Genomic DNA, 12865 nt, shown 5'->3' on the forward strand with positions numbered 1-12865 from the left:
CTCTGTCAGGAAATTGTCATCTTGACCATAACCTGGATGTGGAATTGAGGAAATTTCTTTTCTAACAACAGACATTTTCCCACACCACCACATTGTCTTGATCCGCCCATGCCTTCGCCGTGGTAACGCCTCAGACTGACCGCCGCAGCGATTCTAACAGCTTCTTGCGACGAGGCTACCCCATGTGCTCCGGTAGTTACCTGTCTCCCGGCCGAATTCTGAAAAACGAAAATGCCGTCGCTGGGGGTTCTTCTCGCCTCTACGGCGCGAGTTCTCCCCGTTGCGGCCGAATCCCTGACCTGTAGACGTACTGTAACGAAGCGGGACTGGACCAGCGGCCCGACCTCGGGTTTGTTTCATCATGTTGTAGTGACATGCAATTTCTCTTTCGTTGCGTCACGCTGTGCAACAGCACCCGATTCAGCTTCTCTTTAAAGGGGGTCTGGTAGGGGGGGGGGGGTGCATTTGCTTTGGGAGGAGCAAGATCAGCACGAACCTCTCCTTCACCTGATCGCACCACTTACTGGCCTGGTATTTGCTTCTGATTTTAAACTGGGAAAACTGTAAATAAAAAAATCTTTCCAAAAACCAGTTTCTAAATCTACTATGTTACGCTACGTAAGGTGCGCTGGGACAGAGGCTCAATGCAGCGTGGAGAGGCCTGTATGGGTTAGCAAAGGTGTCTGATTAAACTATCGGCGCTTGTGCTCCGGCGGACGCACCTTGATGCAGCGAGCCACCAGGCCGGCGATGTAGTCCTGACAGCTGCCCTCCAGCCCGTGAAAGATGAGGTTGCCGTACTGTTCCACCTGGACACGGGGAGAGAGACGCCGGTGGACGGGAAAAAAAAAAAAAAAAAATGAATCAACTCACAAACAAAAGTGTTAGTGGTGAGGATAATGCGCTAATGAAAAGTCTCCTCAGCAGTGTTTAGTATCGATGCAGCCTTATTCCAGCTGCGCTCACCTTGACCTTTGACCTTTTTTAGTGCTGGGGGGGGGGCATGTACTGGGAGGCTGGCTTTTCTACTGCTGCGCTCTGGTTGAGGGGAATAAGCTCAATAACATGTAATGTATGATAATGAATGAACAAATGAATAAACGAGCAGTTTTATTAAGGGGAGAATTAACTGGTTGCCGGGTAAGTCGACCGCGTAAGAAGAAATTAGCACTTAATTAGCACTAATAAATAGAATCTTTAACAGGTTTACTAACACACACTCACTTAGCGATGACACAGATCATTTTTCTACATCACACACAGTCTTAAGTGCAACCATTAGTTCATTAATCCGTTAGTCGACCTACAGAAATCCGCAGCGAGAATATTAAAATTTCATTGCCGCTAACCTGTTTATATTCTGTAGATCAGACTAGTCACATCTTTGTTGCAGCTCCGCTAACTTGGGAAGTGCATTCATTATTTGTGACATCTTGTAGGGTGGAGGGAAAAAAAGAGTAAATGTACATGTGGATCCGTTAATACCAGCTGCAGCGCCGACTACTGCCACAGCAGCCTTCTAAGCCGTGAAACGTGTGTCGCAAGCTTCCGACTCTCAAATCACTGTGGATTAACGCATCGGCTTCCTGTCAAAAATGTAAATCGGTCATGAAAAGCGGGATTTGAGACATTTGCAGGCGCTGCCGGGTAAAACCTCGGCCCCGAGATTCTTCGGCGTCTGAGTATGTGCTGTTATTGATTTTATCTCCATGTGCCATCCCGTTGCCCTCGTGAGATTCAAATTTGTGAGGACAAACTCTTGCCTTTGTCTCCCTCAGCTTTTCTCCTGTTTCTTCCCTCGACACAGCCAGCAGGGGGCAGTCTAGCTGTTGGAAAAATAGCCAGCGCTCTAATCCCGTCTCTTCCCTTTCATCCGTCTGTATCACTTCATCTCGCTCCGCTCCTCTTCCTTTATCATTCTCTTGCCGCAGCCTTCTGGCTTCCTCCCTGTTTTTCAGCATTTTACTCATCTAATCCCTCAATCCCTCGCAGTCCTTTGTGTGCGTTTGCATGTGTGTGTGTGTGTGTGTGTGTGTGTGTGTGTGTGATCGTACCAGGCGGACGTAGTTGTGCAGCAGCGGCAGGGGGAGGAGAGATTCCAGAGCCAGCTCGTCGAGACACGACTCAGACAGACCTGTCAGAGACGCACACAATCGCACAGATAAATCCCGGGATCCGCTCTGCTTCACACGCTCGGTGTCAGAAACCGAGAGACGCCTCAACACTCACAACAGTTACATCACAGAGGAGGACCTCAAGGTGCCCTTGTGGGTTGTTTTTTTTTTTAACTGCCCCGAAACTCCGACACCGCAAACGGCTTAAAATATAGAGAAAATGTAGGCGATCCATTAGAACGGAACGAGCAGTCAGCGAGGTCATTTACTCGCTTAATATCAGCGAATAGGACGATTTACGGCTGTGAGAGGTTTTAATCTGCTCCCTCGGGAAACACACAGTTACCCTCCCCCAAAGATTCACATTCAAAAAAGGTGCCATGTGTGAGTTTTCTTTGCAGGCGGCGGGAGGTGGTGGTGATGGCGGCCGGTCAAGAGCCTCAGCCATCACAGCGTTTACAAGAGGTTAGAATTCGTCCTCTGAGCAGCGCTACTTCCTGCCGTCCTGTCATCCCGGACGCCACGGGGACGGGCCGGCGGGGGCCGGGGCTAGCCGGTTAGCGCGCGCCATCTTAGGCGGAAGAAGCGACAGAAGCAGAAGCAGACTAAGAGTTAACGCTGGCGTCGGAGGCGGCTCTCGGCGAGTAAAGGAATCAAGTTTGGCGCTGAACTCGCAGCGTTTCTTCTAGTACTGGCGAGTAAACGGCTGTTAATGCTAACGTTCTTCTACTCAGCTACAGAAAAAAAATGACACACAGCACCTTTAAACTACCTTTTTCACGTCCTCACAGGAACGTGACTTCTGAAAGCTTTGTCATTAGGTACGGCGTAAGGATAAAAAAAGGATCTTCCTGATACCAGAGGAGTAATTTGCCCAGACTGCTTTAGACCAGTTTGTCCTTCAATGTTTTATTCCCTCTTTCCAGATACTGGGAACTGTTCCCCACTGATTCCCGTAACACATAAACACACCAAAAAGCTCCGCTTGTTTTTTAAGAGAAATGAGCTTTTCACCCAGTATGAAGGGCAACACACCAGCGATGTGTCATATGCGTCAAAACTTCCATTGTTCTCGATGCAAGACCACCACCCCCCCAAAAAAAGGAAACTTCAGGGATCAAAAAAAGTCTGGATTTTATGGCTATGAGTAATAACCATTAACCTTTTTTTTTTTTCTAAACACACTGTCTCAATTAAATTTCCTCTGAGACAATAATTACTTGATTATCACAGCTTATAATTATTATTATGACTAATTACAGCTGTTATAACACTCATTTAATGGAGTTTCTTCCACTGGAACCAGCTGAACAAAAGCAGAGGGTGAAAACCGACGCGCTGGACGTTTCCTGGCTCAACGCCAACGCAGTGACGTTAGGCAGACGGGACGGGCAGGTCGATACGGACCTCTGAGTCAGGACTTCACACACACACACACACACAGCAGATGCACCCTCACTCACACTTTATGAGACGTCTTCTGAGGGAAAACGGTGAGAAGGACGGAGAGAAAAACGAGTGAGGCCGAGTCGAAGGCAGACATGGAAAAACACGCCAAGAGAGAAAAAAACGGATTGATGATCGAGTGACGAGAGGAGGAGGAGAGCTTGGCGGCAGCTCACCCTGATTTTCACGGTGCCAGACTGTTGTTCAGTCTTTTTTTTTTTTTTTTTTTCCTCTCTCTTTTTTCTCCTGAGTCACTGAGACGAGAAATAAAGCCGATAAAGCAGCTCGAGGAACGGAGGCAGCGAAACAGAAGCAGCAGCGGCAGCAGCGGCAGCAGCAGGCAGTAGGAAAGATTATTCCAATAAGGGTAGATCGAGACTGTCTGCTGCTCACGGATGCTGCAGTGACTCATCTAGTCATTAACACCCTCATTTAGATCCTGCTTCATTATTTCATTATTAAAAAAAAAAAAAAGGAGACCTAATGAAACGCACCGTCATCATGTAACAGGTTATTCTTAGAGACAAAAACAGGACGGTGGATCTTCAGTGCGGTGCAGTGTGAAGACGAAGCCGGCAACCGCTGGGCCTTGGTAACCCACGTGGCTGTGCAGCGGCCCGATACCGGGTCACTGAATCACGGCGAATCTGGGCTGTAATCAACCCGACTCGGGACGGAGCGACGTCGGTCGCGTCGTAAGCGCCGGGCACTTGTGACCGACGGGGCTGACTTTCTCTCCGTCGTACCCTCCGCAGCCATAAAGATGCCTAAACACGTCCATGTGTGATTATTTTCCTGAAAGTACTGTGAAAGAGCAGCAAACAACGGGTTCCGCACGTGCTTCGTCCTGACCACTATGTATTTTGAAGTTGGGCAATTTTTTTTAGCGCAGCACTTTCATCTTCTGAAACACTATAATTGTTGCAGAACGAGTTTTAACACTGAGTGGCTGTTAAATCGGCTTATACCAGGACCTGAGAGGTGTGGACCCCGAGGACAGACCTGCTCTATGTCGCGCGAGTGGTCCTGTGGTTGTAATTTGATCAGTGGCAATTGTGTATTGATTCAGATTCACTTTGGATTAAGACTAAACATTATTAAGTCAAAATACTTGTGTCCTGGCTCTAATTTTCCTTCGTCTAGTGTGGCGCGGTGGACAGACCCTGGTACGTGACTGCCCGCGCCGCCGACGCGGCCAAGCTGATTTGTGAGGCCCTTTCATCCACCGAACGGCCTTTGCCGTCGGCGGCGGTGGCTCCGATTCCGGTTTTGGCTCAGCGCTGCCGAATGAACCGGCAGCTTCGTACCTTTGAGGCGGATGGTGATGCGCTGGCTGAGAGGCTTTCTGACCAGGTCCCAGGGGGACAAAGGCAGCTCCTGACCCGGCGACCACTCGGTATCTCCTGGAGGAGCAAAGACAGCGACAGAGGCGCGTTAGGGTGGCGGGACTGGATCACGCTCACTGCACACACACTCGTCGCACACGCCAACAAACACACACCATAACAAACAGTATGACGTGCCAAAGGATGCTGTTGGCTCACAAAAACACAGAGTAGTGTACAGCAAATACAGTATATCAATAAAATATAGTATATGAATAAATTATAGGCACCACAATGTATAATTTATCTGCATGTCCTGAATAATGTTTACTAACATAATAATCATTTCATTGCCATCATGCTGTTTGAACTATACCTGAAATTGCTTTGTCTAATTCTTTTGGCTGTTTCGTTATCTTTACATGTCTGTTTCTGCCGGCGCTGAATCGATAACGGAAGCATTTTTGGATGAAATGCGACATAGATACAATATTTATACACAAAAAAAAAAAAAAAAATCTTTCAGGACGCAGGAGAAACGGAATGACATACGTTTCCTGTGAGAAGAGCGTGTCCTTTTTCGCAGTGGAACACCTACGACGGCAAACCCTACACCTGAATCCACAGCATGATGTTAACGACTCATTAAGGGAGAGAAGAGCTTTTCCCGCTTTCCCACGAGCACCTGAACACTCAAACGACCAAAAACAGTCCCTGCTTTCAACTGCATTTCCTTGCAACAACACCGTGACTTTGACAAATCAAGACATGTCGTTTACCGTCTATCAAAGGCAGGTATCGAGCCTTTGCAGTTTTTGTTCAGCACCTGACATGAATGGAAATGGTTGGCGCAGGTTGTATCCAAACTTGTAATTTCTTTTCTTTGTGAGACGAGTACAACTTCATCAACATCACGTGACAGTTGGAAGAAACCATCGTAGCTTGGGCCTGTCGACAACAGGGAGGTCTTGCCCGTATTTTATTAGTTTAGTGACATCCTGGACAGAAGGGGAGAACCTGCAACTGCAGCGACAGAAACATGCTTCACTTCCTGTGCGGTGCTACGGTCGCTGTACTTCGCCGTAGGACCCAGGAGCGGAACGGGCGATTCCAAGGATTGTTTGAGGGACGTTATGAGTTCAGTGCTGGTAAAATGTAAAAGGTGAACCGAAGAGAGTCGCTGTAGAGCTTTAAACTTTAAACTCAGCTTCTGTAGACGGTCACATTGGGGAAATGAAAATTATAGAGTCCAGCTAGATGCAGCTTTAAGGGGGGGGCAGCTCTACATTCTACAGTTCAGTAAAGCAGTAAAACCTCCAGAAGTGGGGGGGCCCTTAATCCACATGTGCTGACACAGAGCTTTAGTAGAATTCCCCGCTTGTGCTGCAAACCTACCAAACTACTGCTCCACTCCTGTCTCCCAAGAGAAACAGGTTCAGGAAAAAGGTTGGGGTTCTTCCCGCTAATTGGGCATCCGACCTTAGGAAAAACGAACTTTCAACTTCCCAGGTAACTGATACGCAAGTGCAACGCAGGGACGGAAGATTTAAGGGACTGCAGGGCGTGGAGTGCGGCACTGGCGCTGCCAGAGGTTGCCGGCTGTATTCCCACCGGAACCAGCCATGCAGAGACTGACGATTACTTTCCTTATCTATTAAAGTGGTGGTTATTTGTCCCTCTTGTCATTTGATCATCTGTAAAATGGCAGAAAATAGTGGAAAACACTTATCTCCAACTCCTAGAGCCCAAGGTGACATCTTCAGATGGCTTGATATGTTTGACCAACAGTCCAAAACCCAGAGATACTCAGTTTACAATGATACATAAAAGAGAAAAGCAGCAAATACTTTTTGCCCGATACATTTAAACATCTAATCCATTAACAGTAATGTTGATCCTTAATTGGTTCATCATTCACTCAGCCACTAGATGTGTGTTTTGGGGCTCCCACTATGTTCCAACATGTTTTGTCACCTTCATGTATAATGTTCTGTGTTCTGCTGCCGTCTTGACCGGGACGCTCCCCTAAGACAGATTTTTAATCATCGTGACTGACTTTACTGGTAAAGTAGAGTCCCATATCTAAATTGTCGCCTAATTTTTCACCGAATGGAATAATTAATGGATTCACTGCGGGGGTGCGAGCTCAAGTGGAGACATGTAAGGGATTGTGGCTCTCTGTCAAAAGGCCGCCATCAAGCTGCGTCGATCAAAAGGCGAACCCCCCACAAAAACGGTGCAGGCCTGAGCATCACACGCAACTGGGAAAACGAGAGCTGTCTGCAGACGTGCTGATGGAAATGAGAAAGCCAGACACCGAAGAGCGTCTGTGTGACTCGCAGTTTGATCCCGGCTGACACGGGGGAGAGACATTCTCCTAAATTGGCATCTTCCTTCCCTCCATCCCTCCATCACCCCCCCACAATCTCATCCATTATGCATTCCTCCTCTGCTAGCGCTTGCTTTCATCATCATCCCTAAAACACAAGCACACACACACACACACACACACCAGACTCTTTCCTCGTCGCAGCGTGACAGTGAAGTCATGATACCGAGACATAGCGGGGGGGGGGACACGAGCAGTCCTCGCCATTCGAGGCGGCGACATCGATTTCCTTTCCATCAGTCTGGGCCTCAGACCGACCTGCAGTACAACAAACACACACACACATGTAACTCTAACCCTGAACCAGCCTGTAGCTGAAGAGAACCAACCACACACTGACGACATTCGATCGCCAGGAAAACAGAAACACAGAAGCGGCGTGTACGCTCTCCACATGTTCCAGCAGATTAATTATTCATTTCTAATAATTAACTAATTAAATCGACACTTTAAAGAAGAAAAAAACAAACAAAACACAACAGTATCGTGTGTGTGACGCGCTGAACTTCAGCGAAACACACACCCATGGACGGATTACTGAACAAGCCCACCAGGTACAGGCCCAGGGGGGCGCAAGGACTCACAGGGCCCCCGGGTATCTGCCAACCAAATACAATCCAATACTTTGGGTTTTTCTTTTTCCCCCTTTATATTACAACTGCACAGCATAGTGAAGCTTGAGCATCCTTTCATTAAATACAGTCAACTTAGTGAAGTCATTTAAATCAGAAGAGCAGAGGAGCTCAGCCGTAAAATGTAACCTGCACCTCGGGCTTTCATCCATGGTTTCCTAGAACACTTGGTACAGCGTGCTGTAGTGTTTTGTGCCATATCTGTGCAGAGGAATGTGCGTGGGGATCAGCCTCTCTTCGCCTCCGGCGCGAGCGAGGCTGTGGTTCACCTGCAGAAAGTCTCGGAAAGAGACTCAATGTGACGGCTGAATTGAATTCAATTTCATTTAAATTTAATTCCGACTCCGAGGCTGAAATACAGCGAGCATTGAACACAACCAGCCGCTTACAACCCCTGTTGCCCGAGAGCTGTGGAACCTCCAACATGGCCACTGCAGGCTACCGTACCTGTCCTTAAATAAGCCTCTATATACCACAGTCCATCTATTAAAGGAGACCACAAGGACTACAAGGCACTGGGGAGATAAAACCTGTAGATAAACAGAGAGAGAGACAACAAGAGGGAACAAGAGCGACACAGCACATCCTTACCGATGAGGCTGGAGGCGATACTGGTGGGACCGAGGCCTAGCGGGGGGCGCTGCGCCTCCTCCCTGCCCATCGCAGACTCTCCACAGAGGATCTGGAGGTGGGAGGTGAAGGCGCGGCCGAGCGCGGAGTCCAGCTGAGCCCAGCGCATCGACCGGTCCACCGACACCCGGCACAGCACCAGCTGGCTGCCGGCGCCCCCCTTCGCCTCCTCCTCCAGGGCCTCCACAGGACACATGGACCCTGCTCCTCCTCCACCCGAACACTGGAGGCGCACCAGGACCCGGTACGAGTCTGGAGGAGAGGCGAGGAAGAGGAGATGGAGGAAGAGAAAAAAAGGTCTTCAGTGCAATGATTTAATATTAAACAACTAATAGGCTGAGGCCGATCGATAGATTTTTCTCCACGGATCAATAATAGGCACTGTGAAAAATGATGTACTGCCTGAATACGGACGAGTTCATCTATTTAATGCTCAAAAAAAAAAACATTAACACAACAGTAACACATCCGTTTGTATCCGAGAGCCTGAATGTTCAACAGTTGTGTTCAAGACTCCGTATTGGAATAAATCAACGTACAGTAAAAAGTCACATCATGTGACAGCATTTTACAAAATTCTGTAGTTTCAATGTTTCAATGTAGGAGATCGAGCAAATAAAACTGTATGTGTCTCATGTATGTGTGTTCGTGTGTGTGTGTGTATATATATATATATATATATATATATACACACTCACATACATACAAATATACACATATATACACATACATAAACATGTATACACATATATATACACACATATCTAATATATATATTAGATATGTACAGTTTAGTATTTTATTAGATGCCCCTGCCTAATCATATCAGTGATCAGTCAGTGACAGACAGGCACTTATACTTTAATAAAATAAAAAAACAGTTTTTTAAAAATACAATGAATCTCCTAAAACCGATGTATTATATATTATTATTTATTACTATTTATTTGTTAAAAAAAAAAAACAAAAAAAGGCTTGACCAGTGCTTCAATCAACTAGTGTGCGTGTGCTTAGGTTTAGAGAGGAAATAAAAAAAGGATTAAAAGTTTACAGTAGAAATATTCCACATTCCCCGAATTATATTGGGAGCGTTGTCAATAAAGCCACGCCTGAAAGGCGGTGCGATCTCAGCATGTGGACGTCCATCTTTGCTTTGCAACCTGTCTGATCGTTCTCGCCGCGTCGGACGACGTTCAAGCATCTCAATACGTAATGTTTGGTCCCAAGACAAGAAACAGCGAGTAAAGTTAATGAAATGCAAAATGATTCAGTAAGACCCAAGTTGTTAGGAAGCAGAATTCATCTTTAAGGCAAAAAAACCCATGTGCAAACGCGAGACAGACAGACAGGCAGACAGACAGACAGACAGGCAGACAGAGAGACAGACAGAGAGACAGGCAGAGACAGACAGGAGGCCACTCACGGAGGTTTTCAAGTAGATCTTTGCAGTCATCGGTTGCCACGTCATGAATAGTGCGATTACACTTATCTCTCCTCTCGATGTCCTGTTCACTGTGGCTGCACAGCACCTCCAGACACTCCTACACACACACACACACACACACAGATCACAAATACAAAACAATATATGAGAACAAGATCCTGTTACTTGTCCCGTGTGAATAAACAGCGCTTGTACAAACTTAAAGGGTGTGCAACCACATATTCCTTGTGTCATGAAAGCACATATGGCTAAATGGTCCTCATTTATATTCCAGTCAGACACTCGTCTCGTCTCGTCTGCCGCCTCCTGCATTCGATCAAGCTGAGCGGGACGTTTCCAGCCAGCAAGGTCAGCCGTCCCATCGGGACATTGGCGGAAGATATAGTGGACTAAGCGTGAGCTGAAGTGTCGGCAGAGACTCAGCGTACGGCAGGTAAAAGCACAAAACAATGGAAACATTTTAGCCGTAGCGTACGGGCTGCACAATGGCAGCAGATTTATAGTGAAAGCCGGAGGTGGCGTTAGTGTGGAGCCAGTGAGGTTAAAGCTGCCACACACACACACACACACACACACACACACACCGCCCCGATACATTATCACTTCGTAAAGTTACTGCTAACATGTTGGAGAGCAGTTGCCCGTTTACGCACCCCGCAGCCCCGGGGGCCGACTTTAGCTTTTCATTTAAAGTTGAGTTTCTGTGCATCTGGTCACTAGAAGTCCAGTATTCTGCCTTTGAGTAATTACGGAGGGTTTCTCAGAGCTTAAACCACATAGTGCATGTGCCCTGAGGACAAAGCAATGAGCTTCGAGAGGCCGAAAGGTTCCGCAGAGCTGCGCGGCCCACGACCCGGCAAGCGAGCCCTTGTACGCGAAGCACAGTCGGTTCACTCATCGTCTCGTTCTCACCTTGAGGCCCAGGGCGGCAGCCATGTGCGCGGCCGTCCAGCCGTCACCGTTGGCCTGGTTCAGCAGGGCAGCAGGCAGCGCCGGGGCGCCGGAGGCGTCGGGGGTCACGGCGGGGTCGCCCCGGGGCAGGTGGCAGAGGAGCAGGCGCAGTGTGTCCACGTGTCCCGAGCGCACCGCCGCATGGAGAGCCGTGCAGCCGTCCTGCGGCGAGAGAAGTGCGAGAGTTAGCGATGCTAACACGAGTACAGAACCCATCAGAGAAACTTCACAGCATTATGCTCTGACGGAAGGCGTCACAAATGATGCCTGTAGAGAAACGCCGCAAATTCTCAAAACTGAGAAGCTAGAACCAGAGAATGTTCGAAAAGTAACTAAAACAACTGATTCACTATCGAAAACGGTTGCCGATCAACTAGTCAAGTAACCGCTCCCGCTCTCCCCTCTGGGAAGAACGCGATGCAGCGACCCGACCGCGTGTCAAGAAGGGGTTGAGGACTGTCCACTGAGGTCCCATGCAGCTTCACACCAGGGCTTAGCATGATTACCGACTAGTCTGCCAGTCATCTTCTCAACTAAACAGTTCATCGTTTGGTCGAGGAATATCGGTCAATAGAATGATGACAAAACGCCCGTCCCAATTCACCGGAGCACAAACTGAGTATTCACGTTTTGGAATCTGGAACCGGTTGAATTTAAGGCATTTTGCCGACAGAGTTACAAACTTAAATAATTGATTAGCAGACTTGTTGCTGACCAATTTTCTGTCAATCATACTGATCTTCAGGAGAAATACCCGGAACCTCTGAAGGGACCAGATCATTTTAAAAGTGATTCCAACTCCGTTCTGTGTTTCCACACTGGTCACCCGTCACCCTACGGAGAACAAGGTCGTCCCGTGAGTTCTCCCAACTTTGCCAAAACGAACACACACAAAAAAAATGCCAAAACAAAAAGGGTAAGAACTGAAACTAATGGGTCCTGACTGCACCTCACATTCAGACTGTGCTCTCTCTGGGCCCAGCTTAGACCTCCACCTCCTCCTCCTCCTCCGCCTCCTCCTCCTCCTCCTCCTCCATGTTAAATCATTCCGTTTGGACCCAGTTCACTGGCCAACTTTTTCCGGTGTCTAAAAATACCTCTGCGCTGGAGAGGTCGGACGCGCTATAGGGACTTTGGCAGCTCTCTGGCCCAGCAAGGGGGGGGGAGCCGGGCTAAATGTAGAGCAAAGCCGGTGACTTAAATATAGGGGGCTCATCAACGGCGACTAACGGCCCCCTGTGGTTACCATGGAGACCCAGGAAGCCCATGCATCGATGGGCCGGCGCCCGTCAGCAAAACCAACCCCCAAAGAAAAGTTGAAGTCCTTCATGTGAAGCAGGATAAGCGCGAAAACAATGAAGGGCGTCGGTAACGAGCGGCAGCGTCAATTTTGTTCGCTTTTATGAGGGAATTCAACGGAACTATTACCTGATACTTGCTAAGTGAAGTCTCTCAAAATGGATTTTAACACTTAAGATTAAGTGTGTGATTTCCTCGAATTTATAAACTGGAAATAAGGAAAACTAGTCATGTCTACAGCAGGTGACCTGCGACTGACCCAAGGACACGAGCTACGTGAAATTGCAAACGTTATTTTTAATTAACTAACTTTAATTTGTTGCCTGGGTTTTATCTGAAACTTTTAAACAGGTAAATTTAGCAGATAATCGGTGGGTTGTTTTGTTTTTTTTACATATGAGGTGTATGGTCATATGTGTCAATCATGTCTGAAAACAGAGATATGGCTCAGAGGCCATGGGTCGGGGGTCCTCAGAAGGGGTCTCGCAGTCCCCAAAGGCAGGTAATGCTTTGTAACTAAAACCATATGTGAGTGACAGTTTTTAGGAAAACAACTGTCCTATTTAAGAGGCAGTGACCGAGGCTGAATTTCAGACTGGTTCATCGGCTTCTCACAAGCAGATCTGCAGATGCTC

At 47.8% G+C, this 12865-nt stretch overlaps 1 protein-coding gene across 2 annotated transcripts in view; it reads right to left on the reverse strand.

The window, feature by feature from the left end:
- The window catches only part of cttnbp2 (cortactin binding protein 2), a 97805-nt gene that overhangs the window by 15026 nt on the left and 69914 nt on the right, over positions 1-12865 (reverse strand). For both annotated transcript variants that reach the window (XM_040133160.1, XM_040133161.1), the window contains exons 8-13: positions 10893-11093; positions 9960-10077; positions 8498-8788; positions 4868-4963; positions 2055-2134; positions 723-809 (exon numbers count right to left, since the gene is read on the reverse strand). In XM_040133160.1, coding sequence (XP_039989094.1) covers positions 723-809; positions 2055-2134; positions 4868-4963; positions 8498-8788; positions 9960-10077; positions 10893-11093 — 873 coding nt within the window. The remainder of the gene's footprint in view (positions 1-722; positions 810-2054; positions 2135-4867; positions 4964-8497; positions 8789-9959; positions 10078-10892; positions 11094-12865) is intronic.

The sequence above is a fragment of the Xiphias gladius genome, chromosome 8 (genome assembly GCF_016859285.1).
Source record: "Xiphias gladius isolate SHS-SW01 ecotype Sanya breed wild chromosome 8, ASM1685928v1, whole genome shotgun sequence".
Taxonomy (NCBI): Eukaryota; Metazoa; Chordata; class Actinopteri; order Istiophoriformes; family Xiphiidae; genus Xiphias; species Xiphias gladius.